Source organism: Coregonus clupeaformis, chromosome 19 (assembly GCF_020615455.1).
Source record: "Coregonus clupeaformis isolate EN_2021a chromosome 19, ASM2061545v1, whole genome shotgun sequence".
Classification (NCBI taxonomy): domain Eukaryota; kingdom Metazoa; phylum Chordata; class Actinopteri; order Salmoniformes; family Salmonidae; genus Coregonus; species Coregonus clupeaformis.
In genome coordinates this window covers 25,836,836-25,856,637 of record NC_059210.1, presented here as the reverse complement: position 1 = coordinate 25,856,637, position 19,802 = coordinate 25,836,836, and the positions used below count along the sequence as shown (strand labels likewise).

General features: G+C 42.4%; 1 protein-coding gene across 7 annotated transcripts in view; it reads right to left on the bottom strand.

Moving 5' to 3' along the window:
* The window catches only part of LOC121531766 (NT-3 growth factor receptor), a 271,096-nt gene that overhangs the window by 130,964 nt on the left and 120,330 nt on the right, over positions 1 to 19,802 (bottom strand). For all 7 annotated transcript variants that reach the window (XM_045227136.1, XM_045227138.1, XM_045227137.1 and 4 more), the window contains exons 5-8: positions 6,727 to 6,881; positions 6,003 to 6,145; positions 5,437 to 5,578; positions 286 to 585 (exon numbers count right to left, since the gene is read on the bottom strand). In XM_045227136.1, the coding sequence (XP_045083071.1) occupies positions 286 to 585; positions 5,437 to 5,578; positions 6,003 to 6,145; positions 6,727 to 6,881 (740 nt within the window). The remainder of the gene's footprint in view (positions 1 to 285; positions 586 to 5,436; positions 5,579 to 6,002; positions 6,146 to 6,726; positions 6,882 to 19,802) is intronic.

Genomic DNA, 19,802 nt, shown 5'->3' with positions numbered 1-19,802 from the left:
ATAAATGATTTTTTTCTAAAGAACACAGAGTAACATTCCCAATGAGATCTTATCACCTCTAAATAAATCCCCTTTATTAATAGAGGTGTGACAGTGAGAGAGACTGTTTCTATATTCATCAGTGAACCCGTTAATAAGACCGTAACACTTAACAGTTTTAGCTCTGCTGCGCCGATCCACTGATCCATGCAATATCCTGTTGGACTAATGAAAGGTCACAGGCATAAAGCTACTATATACCTGTACCACTATATATAGCTACTATAGCTAGTCAAATATACCTACCATCTGAAAACGGGGCATTGAGGAAGTGTCCATACACCGTCTTGGTGGTGACTCCTAGGAAGTTGCTAGCCTCCAGAGTGTAGTTGCCGTTGTTGTGGTGCGTGGGGTCCTTAAAGTTGAGGCATCCCTCCAGGTAGTCCTGGTAGGTATCCATCTCAGTGCGGATGTAGTCACTGGGGGGGATCTCCTTGTCCCGGTGGAACCAGCGCAGGGTGGGCTGGGGGTTGCCGCGCACTGTGAACTCTATGCAGGTTTCATGGCGACGCTCGGGCTCGTCTAGCTTCAGGATGGTGGGGGGGACTGTTGGGAGGGAGGACAGACAGGGGGAGAGGAGTTTCCACGTATGTCAGAGATGTATTATTCAATGTGTCAGCATCATGACATGTGACACACACAATCTTCTAGTTACGCTCTGTACCAATGTTCAGGGGTCTGACTTGTTATTTCTTGTTTGTCTGTAGAGACTGAGTGGTTTGAAGGCCAGCAGTATAAACAGTGTTTCTTTTATCTTTGAAGCTCCTGCTAGGACGTGGCTGCTGACCACAGGAACATTGGGTTGTCTCCAGGCTTTTGGTTGAGTGGACACATCAACTCTGAAGGATGGCAGCCAGAGGCAGTAAAAATATCACACCTCATAAATGCACCCACCATATACTGTAACTCCACATCCATGGTCGGTATGTTAAAAGATAGCTAACCATCTGAAATTACAGGGCTGTAAATGTGCCATACTGAGCTCACATAAAGCATCAATCATATTTTGATTCACTGTTAATTCGGCTAATATACACATTATGAGACCATGCCAATTTCCTCATTGTTAGTTAATGCAAGGTAAAACGAAGGGGGTCTCTGTGAAAACTGAGTGCTTGAGAGAGAGGGGGGAGAAAGAGAGAAAAAGACAGAGAGAGAGCGTAAGAGAGCTTAAGAGAGCGTAGGAGAGAGAGAGACTTGAGTTTGCGGATCTCTGGCAATCAATACTGTATGTATTGGGTACGGGGAAAACAGTGTTACACCCCTGTTGCCAACACCCGTCAGTATGAATGTAAATGCAGGAGCAACAAAGAATTATCATATTACCCTGTAATGGTATCCAGCTGATGGAAACAGTGTGGTCTAATAAAGGAGGTTTTTGGTTGCTAAGGGAAAACAGACTGTAAGTCTGGGCCAGATAAATGTCCACCATACTAACAATCAAATGCTTTAGAAGAAAAAAAGAAAGAAGCGTTTGGGAGTTTAACTGAAAAAAATGACGGATCTTAAATGGTTCTTCCTCAGTTCCTAAGGTTTTTTGAAGAACTCTTGCCTGATAAAGAACCTTTGAGTTCTTCAGAATTCTAAAAGGTTCTTGAAATGTATGGAAGCCTGCAGATGTCCCTTTAATATCACACAGAAAATTGGCCAGTGTTAACTAGTGATGATCTTTTTGTGTAAAATTTCTAGTGTTGATTGAAGAGTTAAATCAACACTGTAAAGAGTTAAATTAACACTCAGTGGTGTAAAATAACCCCAGTGTTGGTGTTAATAACCAGAGTTGAACCAAAACCATGCTCATCAATTTCATATTTCCCAGCATTCTCTATTACAGGTTGATGTTTAGAATTGTTTGTTTCAATATCTATGTTTTTGCATGTACATTGATTGATTAATTCATCTTTTGCTACTGAAATATAAATAACGTAAATGTTTCTAAACTAATCCAATCATTTCATTTTAATGACAACATATTCACTTAATATCTCACTTGTTGAAGCAGGAGTGAAAATGAATGAATGCAACAACCATGTCTCTGTCTCTAGCAAACACAGTCATGGGTGGTACTGGTAACTCTAAAATTCACTCTAAAGACACCCTGGGAAATATGCAAATAAGGCTTAAAACCCTACAGCAGGGCTATTCAATTCCGGTCCTGGAGGGCCAAAACATTTCTGGTTTGGGATTTTTGTATGGTTCTTCAAAGAACCATCCCATTTATGGTTCTTCAGAGACCCTACAATGATTCCCTTATGGCATCGCTCTCAAGAACCTTATTTGGTTCCCAATTTTTTTTTAAGAGTATTCTATGAAAACAGTGTTTTGTAATGATCATAGGAACATCATGCCAACACAAAGTGTTGAACTATAGTGGAGCGAAAATCAAACTGACAGCAATTATTTCCTGGCTTGACTGTCAGTTAGTCTAACTAATCACAACAGCTGTTGACTCTCTGTTTTAAGGCATTTCCAACAGACAAGCCAAGTGGCTGTTGGGATGATTGGCAATTACCAAGAAAACCAAAAGACCATGTGGTTTCATAAAGAACATCACAAACAAAAACAAATGGCTTTGCAGTGCTGCACCAGTGCACCGCCACTGAATAACTAGCAGGACCTTCCAGATGTTTCCCAACGGACAGGGTCAGAGCTCCCCTCTCCTCGCTCTGCTGGAAAGCAATCACACACATTATGTGATGAAACATTCTTTAAATCTCTGTCATCTTTCACGGAAAGGACCACTGCCTTCTCATCGATGAACTATCCACATTCAAGGAAACAACCCCCCAGCTCGCAGGGATCAATATTCAACACAATGACCTCTCGGCGCTGACACAATGTAGAGGATAGAACGCATGACAATACTGATAGAATGGATAAGTGTAGGCTTAGTTATATACAGTGGCTTGTGATAGTATTCACCTCACTTGGCATTTTTCCTATTTTGTTGCCTTACAACCTGGTATTAAAATAGATTTTTTGGGGGGTTGTATCATTTGATTTACACAACGTGCCTACCACTTTGAAGAACATGCCTACCACAAACAAGAAATTACAAAAAAACTGAAAACTTGAGCGTGCATAACTATTCACCCCCCATTCAATAATGTCCCTGTATTTAGCGGCATCCATCATTCCTTCAATTCTGACCAGTTTCCCAGTCCCAGCTGATGAAAAACATCCCCACAGCATGATGCTGCCACCACCATGCTTCACTGTGGGGATGGTGTTCTCGGGGTGATGAGAGGTGTTGGGTTTGCGCCAGACATAGCGTTTTCCTTGATGGCCATAAAGCTCAATTTTAGTCTCATCTGACCAGAGTACCTTCTTCCATATGTTTGGGGAGTCTCCCACATGCCTTTTGGCGAACACCAAACGTGTTTGCTTATTTTTTTCTTTAAGCAATGGCTTTTTTCTGGCCACTCTTCCATAAAGCCTAGCTCTGTGGAGTGTACGGCTTAAAGTGGTCCTATGGACAGATACTCCAATCTCCACTGTGGAGCTTTGCAACTCCTTCAGGGTTATCTTTGGTCTCTTTGTTGCCTCTCTGATTAATGCCCTCCTTGCCTGGTCTGTGAGTTTGGGTGGGTGGCCCTCTCTTGGCAGGTTTGTTGTTGTGCCATATTCTTTCAATTTTTTAATATTGGATTTAATGGTGCTCCGTGGGATGTTCAAAGTTTCAGATATTTTTTTATAACCCAACCCTGATCTGTACTTCTCCACAACTTTGTCCCTGACCTGTTTGGAGAGCTCCTTGGTCTTCATGGTGTCACTTGCTCGGTGGTGCCCCTTGCTAAGTGGTGTTGCAGACTCTGGGGCCTTTCAGAACAGGTGTATATATACTGAGATCATATGACAGATCATGTGACACTTAGATTGCACACAGGTGGACTTTATTTAACTAATTATGTGACTTCTGAAGGTAATTGGTTGCACTTGATCTTATTTAGGAGCTTCATAGCAAAGGGGGTGAATACATATGCACACACCACTTTTCCGTTATTTATTTTTTTAGCATTTTCTTAAACAAGTTAATTTTTTCATTTTGGACTATTTTGTGTATGTCCATTACATGAAATCCAAATAAAAATCCATTTAAATTACAGGTTGTAATGCAACAAAATAGGAAAAATGCCAAGGGGGTTGAATACTTTTGCAAGGCACTGTAATGGATAGGGTAGAATAGATAGGAGTAGTAATAGAATGGTGAGAATATAATAGATAGGCGTACTGATTGAATGGATAGGAGTAGTTATAGAATGGATAGGAGTACTTATAGAATGGATAGGAGTAGTTATAGAATGGATGGGAGTAATTATAGAATAGATAGGAGTACTTATAGAATGGATAGGAGTAGTTATTGAATGGATAGGCTAGAATGGACAGAATAGCATGGATAGGAGTACTTATAGAATGGATAGGAGTAGTTATAGAATGGATAGGAGTAGTTATAGAATGGATAGGAGTAATTATAGAATAGATAGGAGTACTTATAGAATGGATAGGAGTAGTTATTGAATGGATAGGAGTAATTATAGAATAGATAGGAGTACTTATAGAATGGATAGGAGTAGTTATAGAATGAATAGGAGTAGTTATAATCTATAAGAGGGAGTTTAAGTTCAGTAGTCAGGCATCATCATGCAAGGGAGGTTGCTTGTTCCTTAATGAGGCATTTTACACATATATAATCCCACTAGTCTACATTATAGGAGAATGTCCATGTAAATGTAAATTATATGCATATAAAGAATGCATGGCAGCATTTACATAAAATAAAAGACAATTAAACAACTAATTAAAAGGGAAATCTGCAGTTGCTACATCCAATTATTTACCTATAAATTAATCATATATACCCATTAATTCTTGTAGAATATAACTTATAAATGCCTCATGAGCTTAGTTCAACTATAGTACCCCTATCAGAACCCTAAATATAAGCTTGTTTTACTCCAATGTTTGTAAACAAAGTCAATGTAAGCAAACACTATACAGCCTCAAAACATGGTTTAAACATTCATTTTTATATCATGGATGGTCAGTCCTTGCATCCTATGCTCTGTCTACGAATTTGAGAGTGGTTACATTTCTCCAGCCCCATCCCTCAGCTTTTTACTGAAACGGGTGGGAGGACGCTTTGTTATTGTTTCAGCTGCAGATTGCCGCTTTAACTGCATTTAAAATCTAAGTAGTGTTGTAACAAGGTGCCTGACCTCTGCAGCATTCATGGGCTGGCTGTGAGCTGAATATTGGTGTTATCTGTTGGTACATTGGCCTCTGAGCTGAATATTGAGCTGAATACTGTCATCAAACAGCAAACACTTGAGAGTGTTTGTGCTCTGCAATTTGATGAATACAACTTTGAACTTGAACTAGTTATTGGTAGCTACGTACAATGGACAGTGAGCTGAATGGAGGCGTTGGCCATCCCCACTTTGTTCTCTGCTATACAGGTCAGCATGTAGAAGTTGTCATCACGGCTCACGTTGACCAGGGTCAGGTTGATGGAGTGGACATTGGGCCAGTACACGTTGGACTGGACAGAGCAGGAGAGAAAGAGAAGTGAGTGATACTGTAGGAGAAATATAGTGTATAGTGGCAGACAATTCTTACTCAGGATTTCAGATATAATTCTCTGTATAAAGCAGTTTAACTACATTTTAAGAGTTTCAGAAAGCTGTGAAATCACAAGCACACAAACACAGTTGGTGTCAGTTCCATTTAATTTCCTCAATTGGACATAGAATTTATCTTCATAGCACAACAACAGAATTCCAGAATTGCCTGGAATCTAAGTAAAATGGACCCCAAAGTTGTACTGTAGCTAACACAAACTCCAAGGTCACAAGCCAAGTTGTTTCCTGCAGCTACCTAGACACAAAGCACAATGGTACGACCATTACAACGAAGAATAGCTCAGTGCTTTGTGGGTCCCTTTGTGTTTGTCCTGGCTAACCCACCTGGTGAGTATTGATGGAGTGGAGGTCATTGACGGTCCAGTCCACCTCAGGGAGGGGGGATCCAGATCCATTACAGGTGACGGTGACTCTGTCCCCCTCAATCACTGTGAGATTATAGTGGGTCACACTGATGTCCGGCAAGTCTGGTGGGGAGAGAGAGAGAGAGAGAGAGAGAGAGAGAGAGAGAGAGAGAGAGAGAGAGAGAGAGAGAGAGAGAGAGAGAGAGAGAGAGAGAACAATAGCAGCTAGACACAGCACACTTGAAATTCTGACTGAGACACTTTGAGCTATTGTGAATTCTATTTGGGAGAGGGAAATGAAGGAATAAGCAGAGTTTCAGAACAGTGAGTTGTCATCACTCTTTTTGGCCGGCTCTCATGAGATAAGTTACATCAGGCGTTTAGGTCATTCTTATGACAGTGATGTGTATAGCCTAAACACTAGGCACAGACGCAATTTAAATGTCTACTTTTGATTTATATTTGGTTGAGTTGTCAACTAACGTGAATTCAACGTTAGTTGACAATCCATGTCAATGGATTTAGGTTAAAAGGGGTGAAAAAAACTTTTTGCAAATCCAATCAGTTTTCCACATTGATTCAACAACATCAGATATATATTTTTTGTTGAAATGATGTGGAAACAATGTTGATTCAACCATTTTTTTCAACCATGGGATGATTGAGGAGTGTAGAGGGGGGATCATGGCGGTGGTGGCTCGTACCACAGAGGGAGATATTCATAGTCTGCAGAGGGATCTTGGAGGCTCCGTTGTTGCAGAATAACTGCTGGGTGTGCAGGCCAGCCTCCCCTCGCTGCTGCCACAGCTGAATCCAGCGGATATCACAGCCACACTCAAACACCACTTCTTCCAGCCTCCTGTTAGAGAGAGAGCGAGAGAGAGAATAAGAGAGAGAATAAGAGAGAGAAAATATAAAATATATGTTGAGAAACAACACAATGCAACTGTGGTCATTTATAGTACAGTCAGAAGTAGGTGAAGGACATTTTTATCGTCCAGCCCAGCCTCAAATATTAATCACATCATGCCTGGGGAGGAACTGGAGACATTCCATCTCATCTCCAGGTCAGGCTGGGCTAACCGTACCGTGTGACTGGGGCTGGGAGCGGGTGAACATGTGTGTAGGCTGTTTTGCTCTACGACGCCCACAAGCCTCACGAGACACATCTGAAGGTAAACCGGTATTAGGAGGAAAACATTTATGGAAGTGAATTGGGCATTTCCATGTCAAAGGTCATTCCCGGTAAAAAAAAAGTGTTGTTATTTTTCCTGAGCTTTCTTATATCTCATAGATATAGGACAGACAATTGAAAACATACTTCCTTTGATTTATTTTTGCCATGTATGCATTTCTATGGGCTAATATCAGTAAGGCCAAATTCAATGTTTCATCAAATCATTTGTCAATAACAAAATATATACCTACAGAGGTCCTAAAATTCAGAATCAATTATCTTAATGATCCATGTGTCACGCCCTGGCTCTGGGGACTCTTTAATGTTGAGCCAGGGTGTTAGTTTCTATGTTGTAGTTTCTATGTGTTTATTCTAGATCGTTTAGATCTATGTTGGCCAGGGTGGTTCCCGATCAGAGGCAGCTGTTGCTCGTTGTCTCTGATTGGGTACCATACATAGGCAGCCTGTTTTGCACAGTTATTTGTGGGATCTTGTTCTGTATAGGTTTGTGTTGGTGAACCTTTAGACTTCACGTATCGTTTTGTTGTTTTGTTATTGTGTAAGGTACTCATTAAAAGATGTACGCCTATCACGCTGCGCCTTGGTCCGGTTCCTATAACGATCGTGACACCATGGTATGACCATCTTCAAACAATTCCATATGCAGTGTTGGGGAGTAGTGAACTACATTTAGTTCAACTACTAATTTAACAACATTTTGCAGTAGCTTGGTGGTAGTTGAACAAAATTCTAATCTAGATAGTGTTTTCAGTAGTTAATTACTTTTTTTTTGCCATGTAGCGGAGTATCTAACTACTGGAAGTACACATTACTTTTTTTTGCACCAAGTATATATATACACATCTGTGAAGTAGGCAAGAATTACCTTAATTTTTTTTGAATCAGACCTGCCTAATTCTTACTTGAAACATCGTTTTTGTGTTAATTTTTTATTTTTTGGTATTTAACCTTGATATGAACAGGGAAGACATATTGAGACCTAGGTCTCGTTTTCAAATGTGCCATGTAACATACAACATAAATATACACATTATACACTTATATATATATATATATATATATATATATATATATATATATACACACATTAAAATACAAAAAAACACAATCATGGGAAGCACAAATAAAACACCACAAATCACCCAGAAAAACTGTTACATTCCTCCACAAATAAATCCCCAATCAATACTTTAAATTACCCAAACAGCACCAGAACATCAAGATAAAATGTATTTTGAATTTTGTTCCAGCAATTCAGTGCATTAAAACCAAAAGCAGATTGACTTAGCTCATAGGAACCTCAAGAGCTACCCAATCCTGTGAACGGGTTAGGCAACTCAGCTGTTTATACTTCAACAGCAAAGTTAGATAAGACGGAAGTTTATGAAGTAGTGCCTTATAAACAAAAAGGGAGTAATATAAAGATCTACGGGTCTTTAGCGAAGTCCAGCCAACCTTTTGATACAGGATGCAGTGATGAGTATCAAAACTGTGACCTGTGACAAAACAAAGGACACTATGGTAGATGGCATCCAAAGGTTTAAGAGTAGTAGCAGCTGCACTTTGATAAATAATATCAACATAATCAAGAACAGATAAAAAGGTTGACTGAATAATCTGATTCCTACTGCTTAGAGAAAGGCACGATCTGTTTCTGTAGAAAAAGCCAACTTTAAATCTTAGCTTCTTAACCAGCTTAAATGTAAAATCCATATCAATCCAAATGCCTAAGTATTTATATGCTGGAACACGTTTGATTGGAGAACCATCTAATGAGTGAACATGTAGTTCATCTGAAACATTCTTACGAGAGTTTTAAAACAACATGTATTTTGTTTTGCCCGTATTAAGCACAAGTTTTGAATCAGCAAGGGATTCCTGCATAGCTATAATATCTGACTGTAGTTTTGACACAGCCAGATCAACAGTCGGGGCAGTAGCATAAATAATAGTATCATCCGCATATAGATGAAGTTTACAGTTTTTAACCTTTATGTACTTCAAGAAATTCTGACTTAACCCCAACAATTACAATGGCATGAGTTCTGTCACTACGATAATCATGAAACCATCAGAGCTCAGGCCTTTCGAGGACAACTTATTCAATAAAATAGAATTATCAATGCCCTTATGGAGTGGCAGCACGAGCTGATTTCCATACTTTTTGAATATTTCCTGATAACAATGTTAAATAAAAAATGTTGGTAATTGAGCCAACAATGATGGGTGCTGCACACTTAAGCAGACCAGGATCCAATTGGTCGGCCCCTGTGGATTTCTTGTTGTCTATTGCTAGCAAAGCATCTTGGACTTTCTGTAGATAGCCTAAAAGAAAAGCTTTGACTATAATTTCTCTGATCATTCAGCAAGTTTCCCCTATCAGCATCCATCCCAATATCATTGTGAATAGGCTTAGAAGTTCTTTCAAAGAGATAACCCGCTGAAATAAAATGGTGAATAAATGCATCAATGAGGCCAGTGTCTGAATTAATTTGTTGTGGCAGAGAGGAGGAAGTAGAACCCTTCAAGGATTTGACAGTTTTCCAGAATTTAGCCGGGTTCCCATTACAATCCGAAAGAGTGGTTACATAATAATCAGATTTAGCCTTCTGATTTGTCTTACACAATGATTCCTCAGTTGCTTAAAAGCTTGCCAGTCCGGGCCTAAGCCTGCGTTCCTGGCCTTGACCCAAGCATCATCTATTTTATGAATGACTTCTGATAATTCCGGAGTGTACCAGGCATTCAATCTACCTTTAACCCTTACTTTTTTTAAGGGAGCATGATTATCCACAATCGTATTGAAGACATCTGCAAAAAGGCTAGATAAATCAGGTTCATGGATAGCTGAAATACAACTAAGGTCACTAAAATAAAGATCATGTAAAAAAGCCTGTTCACTGAAGTTTTTAAAGTTCCTCTCTGTGATGATACAAGACTTAGATTTCTGTATTCTCACATCTCTAACATGAAGAACTGGGCAATGGTCACTAATGTATTGGTCGAAGACACCAGTAGAAACATATTTCTCTGGTGTATTCGTTAAAATAAGATCAATCAGAGTTGACTTGAAAGGTTCTTTAGGGTTGGGCCGTGTAGGCTTAGTCACCAGCTGGGTTAGGTTTAGATCATTACACGTCTTTTAGATGTTTTGAAGCCTGCATTTCCCAATCAGGTCACTCAGGATAATACTTCTGATTTAGTCAAATATAATGTAAAAAAAAAAATCTACTTGTTTCAACTAAATATTATTAACCTCTACGGATTTGGTGTCCCATATACAGGACGGTTGAGCTAGCGTGCGCTAATGTGATTAGCATGACTGTTGTAAGTAACAGCAAACAGTAGCTATTACAGTGAAACAATACCATGCCATTGTTTGAGGAGAGTGCACAACAATAAAAAACTTATCACGGCAACTGGTTTGATACTGTCACCTCTGAAGGTAGATAATGTACTTTCATTCAGTAATCTTGCACTGATTTGTCATCCTGAGGGTCCCAGAGATAAAATGTAGCATTGTTTTGTTTGATAAAATCCATTTTTATATTCAAATGTAGGAACTGGGTTCTACAGTTTGAACCCTTGCTGTCTTTGGCTCCACACCCACCCCGCCCGGCCATCTAGATATGTGAAAGTTAGTGTATAAGCTAATTATCCATCATGTATAACATTGCTGGGAGTGTGTAAAATTACATTTTGTATTACCATATCATTTTTGTATGTTCTCTATAGTTATGTACTTGAAAATTTATCAATTGACCAATTCGACACATTTGGGCAGGCTTGATACAAAATAGTCCAGTATTGCAATGCTTCACTGGATCAATCTGAAACTTTGCAAACACACTGCAAGATTTGGGTATGTCATTTTATGCGAAATGGAAAAAAACGGTCCGATCCTTAAGATGTTAAGTAGCCTGTTCCACGGCCTTTTTTTTTTGTTTACTCAACTTTTCGGTCAAAGTACTACCTGGATTTAACATTTTTAGTTGGCCCAAACTTAGCTCCAACATGAGAAAACGTAGGCAAAAATTCAGTCAACTTAAATTGATGTGCTTGCTCAATTTGTCTCATATGTTCATTCAACTTCAAAGTATTATTTTGTCATCTTACATAAAAAAAGTATGTCGAACTAACAACACACAGAATGCTTTTAACATACAATGTTTACTTACATATTTGACATACATTGAAATACATGTATACTTATACAAAGGAGTAAGGCGCCGAAGAAGATGGCTGCGGTTTTACAGCCCTCTAACCAATTGTACTATTATGTGTGTTTTTTCTCGTTATTTGTAATTTATTCTGTACATAATATTTCTGCCACCGTCTCTTATGACCAAAAAGAGCTTCTGGATATCAGGACAGCGACTACTCACCTCGTATTGGACAAATATTTTTTCTTCAACGAGTCGGACGCGAAAGTTATTCTACAGACACCCGACAAGTCCCAAATCCCAAAGAGACAGAGATATCGTGGACGTAGGTCGGGGTGCCTTGTAAGGATCCAACGGCGAGCGAGTAAACTGCCTCTTCCATCAATCCTATTAGCCAATGTTCAATCATTTGAAAATAAATTGGAAGACCTAAGATTAAGGTTATCCTACCGACGGGACAATATAAATTGTAATATCTTATGTTTCACCGAGTTGTGGCTGAACGACGACATGGACAACATACAGCTGGCGGGATATACGCTACATCGGCAGGATAGAATGGCTGACTCCGGTAAGACAAGGGGTGGCGGTCTGTGTATATTTGTAAACAACAGCTGGTGCATAAAATCAAATACTAAGGAAGCCTCAAGGTTTTGCTCGCCTGAGGTAGAGTATCTCATGATAAGCTGTAGACCACACTATTTACCAAGAGAGTTTTCATCTATATTTTTCGTAGCTGTCTATTTACCACCACAAACTGATGCTGGCACTAAGATTGCACTCAATGAGCTGTATAAGGCCATAAGTAAACAAGAAAGCGCTCATCCAAAGGCAGCGCTCCTAGTGGCCGGGGACTTGAAGTGCTTTGAAAGGCTGGTCATGGCTCACATCAACACCATTATCCCAGAAACCCTAGACCCACTCCAATTTGCATACCGCCCCAACAGATCCACAGATGATGCAATCTATATTGCACTCCACACTGCCCTTTCCCACCTGGACAAGAGGAACACCTACGTGAGAATGCTATTCATTGATTACAGCTCAGCGTTCAACACAATAATTCCCTCAAAGTTCATCACTAAGCTAAGGACCCTGGGACTTGACACCTCCCTCTGCAACTGGATCCTGGACTTCCTGACGGGCCGCCCCCAGGTGGTAAGGGTAGGTAACAACACATCTGCCACGCTGATCCTCAACACGGGGGCCCCTCAGGGGTGCGTGCTCAGTCCCCTCCTGTACTCCCTGTTCACCCATGACTGCATTGCCAGGCACGACTCCAACACCATAATTAAGTTTGCTGACGACACAACAGTGGTAGGCTTGATCACAGACAACGATGAGACAGCCTATAGGGAGGAGGTCAGAGACCTGGCCGTGTGGTGCCAGGATAACAACCTCTCCCTCAAGGTGATCAAGACAAAGGAGATGATTGTGGACTACAAGAAAAAAAAGAGGACTGAGCATGCCCCCATTCTCATTGACAGGGCAGTAGTGGAACAGGTTGAGAGCTTCAAGTTCCTTGGTGTCCACATCACCAACAAACTATCATGGTCCAAACACACCAAGACAGTTGTGAAGAGGGCACGACAAAGCCTATTCCCCCTCAGGAGACTGAAAAGATTTGGCATGGGTCCTCAGATCCTCAAAAAGTTCTACAGCTGCACCATCGAGAGCATCCTGACTGTTTGCATCACCGCCTGGTATTGCAACTGCTCGGCCTCCGACCGCAAGGCACTACAGAGGGTAGTGCGTACGGCCCAGTACATCACTGGGGCCAAGCTTCCTGCCATCCATGACCTCTATACCAGGTGGTGTCAAAGGAAGGCCCTAAAAATTGTCAAAGACTCCAGCCACCCTAGTCATAGACTGTTCTCTCTGCTAGCGCACGGCTAGCGGTACCGGAGCGCCAAGTCTAGGTCCAAAAGGCTTCTTAACAGCTTCTACCCCCAAGCCATAAGACTCCTGAACAGCTAATCATGGCTACCCAGACTATTTGCATTGCCCCCCCAACCCTCTTTTACACTGCTGCTACTCTGTTTATTATCTATGCATAGTCACTTTAACTCTACCCACATGTACATATTACCTCAATTACCCTGACTAACCGGTGCCCCCGCACATTGACTCTCTACCGGTACCCCCTGTATATAGCCTCGCTACTGTTATTTTACTGCTGCTCTTTAATTATTTTTTATTTGTATTTTTTTGTTATCTATTTTTTACTTAACACTTTTTTTTATCTTCTTAAAACTGCATTGTTGGTTAAACTGCATTGTTGGAACCAATATACACAAGCAGTCAGGAAAGCAAAGGCTAACTTTTTCAAACAGAAATTTGCATCCTGTAGCACTAACTCCAAAAAGTTTTGGGACACTGTAAAGTCCATGGAGAATAAGAGCACTTCCTCCCAGCTGCCCACTGCACTGAGGCTAGGAAACACTATCACCACCGATAAATCTACAATAATCGAGAATTTCAACAAGCATTTTGCTACAGCTGGCCATGCTTTCCATCTGGCTACCACTAACCCGGCCACCAACTCTGCACCCTCTGCTGCAACTTGCCCATGCCCCTCCCGCTTCTCCTTCACACAAATTCAGACAGCTGATGTTTTGAAAGCGCTGCAAAATCTGGACCCCTACAAATCAGCTGGGCTAGACAATCTGGACCCTTTCTTTCTAAAACTAGCCGCCGAAATTGTCGCTACCCCTATTACTAGTCTGTTCAACCTCTCTTTCATAACGTCTGAGATCCCCAGAGATTGGAAAGCTGCCGCGGTCATCCCCCTCTTCAAAGGGGGTGACACTCTAGATCCAAATTGCTACAGACCTATATCCATCCTGCCCTGCCTTTCGAAAGTATTCGAAAGCCAAGTTAACAAACAGATAATTGACCATTTCGAATACCACCGTACCTTCTCCGCTATGCAATCCGGTTTCCGAGCTGGTCACGGGTGCACTTCAGCCACGCTCAAGGTCCTAAACGATATTATAACCGCGATTGATAATAGACAGTACTGTGCAGCCGTCTTCATCGACCTGGCCAAGGCTTTCGACTCTGTCAACCACCGCATTCTTATTGGCAGACTAAATAGCCTTGGTTTCTCAAATGACTGCCTCGCCTGGTTCACCAACTACTTCTCAGATAGAGTTCAGTGTGTCAAATCGGAGGGCCTGTTGTCTGGACCTATGGCAGTCTCTATGGGGGTGCCACAGGGTTCAATTCTTGGGCCGACACTTTTCTCCGTGTATATCAATGATGTCGCTCTTGCTGCTGGTGACTCTCAGATCCACCTCTTACGCAGACGACACCATTTTGTATACATCTGGCCCTTCATTGGACACTGTGTTAACAAACCTCCAAACGAGCTTCAATGCCATACAACAATCCTTCAGTAGCCTCCAACTGCTCTTAAACACTAGTAAAACTAAATGCATGCTTTTCAATCGAACGCTGCTGGCACCCGCCCACCCGACTAGAATCACCACTCTCGACGGGTCTGACCTAGAGTATGTGGACAACTACAAATACCTAGGTGTCTGGTTAGACTGTAAACTCAACTTCCAGACTCACATAAAGAATCTCCAATCCAAAGTTAAATCTAGAATCAGCTTCCTATTTCGCAACAAAGCCTCCCTTCACTCATGCTGCCAAACATGCCCTCGTAAAACTGACTATCCTACCGATCCTTGACTTCGGCGATGTCATTTACAAAATAGCCTCCAACACTCTACTCAGCAAATTGGATGTAGTCTATCACAGTGCCATCCGTTTTGTCTCCAAAGCCCCATACACTACCCACCACTGTGACCTGTACGCTCTTGTTGGCTGGTCCTCACTACATGTTCGTCGTCAAACCCACTGGCTCCAGGCCATCTATAAATCACTGCTAGGCAAATCCCCGCCTTATCTTAGCTCATTGGTCACCATAGCAGCACCCACCCGTAGTCTGCGCTCCAGCAGGTATATCTCACTGGTCATTCCCAAAGCCAACACCTCCTTTGGCCGCCATTCCTTCCAGTTCTCTGCTGCCAATGACTGGAACGAATTGCAGAAATCTCTGAAGCTGGAGACTCTTATCTCCCTCAATAACTTTAAGCATCAGTTGTCAGAGCACCTTACCGATCACTGCACCTGTACACAGCCCATCTGAAATTAGCCCACCCAACTACCTCATCCCTATATTGTTATTTATTTTGCTCATTTGCACCCCAGTATCTCTATTTGCACATAATCTCTTGCACATCTAGCATTCCAGTGTTAATACTATTGTAATTATTCTGCACTATAGCCTATTTATTGCCTTACCTCCATAACTTGCTACATTTGCACACACTGTATATATATTTTCTGTTGTATTTCTGACTTTATGTTTTTTACCCCATATGTAACTCTGTGTTGTTGTTTTATTGCACTACTATGCTTTATCTTGGCCAGGTCGCAGTTGTAAATGAGAACCTGTTCTCAACTGGCTTACCTGGTTAAATAAAGGTGAAATAAAATAAAATAAAAAATAAGGGCTTGTAAGCATTTCACTGTAAGGTCTACGCCTGTTGTATTCGGCACATGGGGCAAATAACTTTTGATTTGATTTGATTTAGTATTCACTGTGTCCTCACCTGGTATTTGAACTCAGAACCTCTTGGTTCACAGCATTCCAATCTTCCTGCTATGTCACTATGTCTGTGTATATAACTGATCTCACCTGTATTGCTACACTTTGCACTTCAATGTAAATTTCAGCTCTGTTAAAAGTACACTAAATATTTTTTTATTTTTTTATCATAGTGATTAAGATTAAAACAGGGTATTATGCCCCACCAACACTAGTGTCACGCTCGTCTACCAGAGAGGAGGACCAAGGCGCAGCGTTGAATGCGAACATTTTATTATATCAAGATGATCACACGATCAAAACAACAAAAACGAAACGTGACGTCCCTGGTTACATAAACCAACCAACACGGAACAAGAAACCACAAACACAAAGTGAAAGACAGACAGTTAAATATGGCTCCCAATCAGAGACAACCAGCTGACACTCGTTGCCTCTGATTGGGAGTCACTCAGGCCAACATAGAAATATAAACATAGACCCACAACCTACAACACAAAACATAGAAACTAACACCCTGGCTCAACATACGAGAGTCCCCCGAGCCAGGGCGTGACAGTACCCCCCCCTAAAGGCGCGGACTCCGACCGCGCCAACCAAACACAACAGGGGAGGGACCGGGTGGGCACTCCGCCTAGGCGGCGGATCCGGCTCCGGGCATGATCCCCACTCGCTCTCTAACCCCCCAAAGTACCCCTGGTCCGGTCTGGCCCTGCTGACCGGAGCTGGACTGCACACTGGTGGAGCGGATTGCTCTAGCTCCGGCGTGAAGCAGCTGACCCGTGCCGAACCAGGCACCAGTGGAACAGGCACGGGCTGTGCCGGATTGACGACGCACACCACTGGCTTGGTGTGGGGAGCAGGGACGGCCCGAGCCGGGCTGACGAAACGCACCCCTGACTTGGTGCGGGGAGCAGGAGCGGGCCAAACCGGGCTGACGAAACGCCCCACTGACTTGGTGCGGGGAGCAGGAATGGGCCGGACTGGGCTGGCGACGCGCACCACAGACTTGGTGCGGAGAGCAGGAACGGGCCGGACAGGGCTGACGAAACGCACCACAGACTTGGTGCGGAGAGCAGGAACGGGCCGGACTGGGCTGGCGACGCGCACCACAGACTTGGTGCGGGGAGCAGGAATGGGCCGGACTCGGCTGGCGACGCGCACCACAGACTTGGTGCGGAGAGCAGGAACGGGCCGGACCGTACTGGGAACACACACCACTGGCCCTACGTGGGGATCAGGAACAGGCCGGACCGGACTGGCAACACACGCCAGTACCTCTCGCCGTGCCTCTACATCTTCCACCCCCTCTTCGACCAGTGGCCCCCGTAACCTGGCGGCCTCCTCTGCCAATCCGCTGGGCCGCTCTGCCGCGGTCTCCTGCTGGCCCGTCGTCCACGGCGTTAGCCCCCCCCTAAAAATGTTCTGGCCGTCTCCCCTACCCGTGGACCAGGTCTCCATGTCCCTCGCCAGCCTTTCGCCCTTCTGCCATAATGTCAAGCCCTTCTCTTCCTCACTCGGCTTGACCCAGTCGAGGAGGCGAAGGAGATCTGTTAGGGATCTCCCTGGCGATGGCTCCTGGACACGCTGCTTGGTCACATCTTGGTGGTTTCTTCTGTCACGCTCGTCTACCAGAGAGGAGGACCAAGGCGTACAAACTAAACGTTTTCTTTGTAGAACCACCCAGAGCAAATACATTTTGAAATTCATATGCTTTGGTGGGTGACCATGAATTTCAATATTGAAAATAGAATATCACAGTGCTTGAGCATGAGTATATACTGTACAGTAAGGCTCATATTATTCTGAAAAAGGATCAATGAGGGTTGGAGAGCAGAAGGGAGGGAGGGGTGTGATGTCAGTACCCTGTGATGTTCCACACATGCAGTACCCACGACCCCCCTCACCCACCCCTCACACCCGGCCCTCCAGATCCTCACACGCAGGCAGCTCTGGTGAAGAGTGTGGGGCTCTGATGAGACAGACTGGGTATATATAACTGTTAGCTCAGCCTCTGCTGCTTCAAACAAACCTTTATATGGCATCATGTAATTTCCTTAATTTGACCCCTTGACCACTTTAGTATACTTTTTATCCAGTAGTTCTGAAAGTAGCACTCACGAGCCAAAAGTGGTCCCCGAAAATTGCGATTTCTTGGGTAATTGAGGTAAAACAGTAATTCTGCTCATAGATTATGCATGTATGAACCACACTTTGACACATTCAGCCTAAAGCAGGAGGTTTAAACATTTTTAGTAGTCGTCAAAGATCCGGAGCATGTCTTTAAGACACATTTATCCTAGACATTTCATATTCATTAAGATTAGGAGAATGGGTCAAATGAATAGTCCTCACAATTCTTATACAATAATCAAATATTCAACGTGCCCATTGTTCTCACAGCAATTACAACACTATTCCTTTTCTTTCTTTCATCCTCATGGGAAAACGACTTTCCACTTTTGACATCCTTCCTGACTTTGCAATTATTATCACATTTGTCACATTTGTCCATGGACCAGAAAAGACTATGAAGTGGCAGTTAGGATGTCTAATCCCTTTAGTTCCACATGATGTGCACCACTCCCTTAAAGGGCCATGGCTGCCTGCTGCATGGCTCTCTGAAGGCCTAGCTTGTCCCCCTTCAGGGCTGGGGAGAGGAGCTTCTATCTGATCTCCATGGGTGGTACAGCACAGCACACTGGATCCAACATATGGAAAGATAAAACACCTAGACCTGGATGACATTTAATTAACACTGCATAATCTTAGCTATCTGTGTGCATGCACGCTTATTGATTAACCAATTTGGCAAAATAGAGATAACCTCTCTCATTTACAAGATGGGGTCAGAGATAACGTGTGAAAAGCGAAGTGTCAAGTCAAATTGAATACAATTGTATTTGTCACATGCTTCGTAGACAACAGGTGTAGACTAACAGTGAAATGCTTACTTATGGGTCCTTTTCCAACAATGCAGAGTTAAAGATAAGATTTAAAAAAGTAATAAAAAAGAGAATTAGTGACACGAGGCATTAATACACAGTGAACAACAAATAAAAATAACAACAGGGAGTAGAAAACAACATGGCTATATACAGGGAGTGCATACCAAATGGCCATCGCAGCTATCGTTATATATTAAGTAACACGCAGGTCTGGCTCAGAGGCAGGGAGAGTCACACTCACAGAGTTTATCTCTTCTCTTTAAATGATGATGTATTTGCTTACAATGAATGGACTAATTTGGTTTGGTGCAGTATTCTGTTCTGTTCTGTCTAAGGACAGAGTAACCTGGGTTCCCTGTTCCATGTGTGCCTGATGCAGCTTTGCCTTAAGGCTTCCCACTTCAGACATAAAAATAACCTTTATGAAGTGTGTGTGTGTGTGTGTGTGTGTGTGTGTGTGCGTGTGCGTAGGCAGATGGCTTCTTTTCTTACTCAGTACCATGACAACATAAAGATAGCCCATGGGGAGTTTGGCCATAGCACTGATTTACTGATTATGGCCTGTGAGACTTAAACCATTTGTATGTCTTCTACTGAGCTGATTAAAACATCAAATTAACCTTTGGAAAGGTCAAGGTGTCGTGCAGCTAGGAACACAGATGGGAGTCCCGTAGCCTATACGAAGAGATGGAAATTGCTAATCACATATAACTTAATCATTGTTATTTCCTGTTATGTATTATACATGGGTATCTGCTTTTAAATGGCTAACTTAGCAAGTGATAGGTAGGGAGAGACATTGTATAGAATGTGACAACAGAGAAATGCATACATCTTTAGTTCTATTTACGTG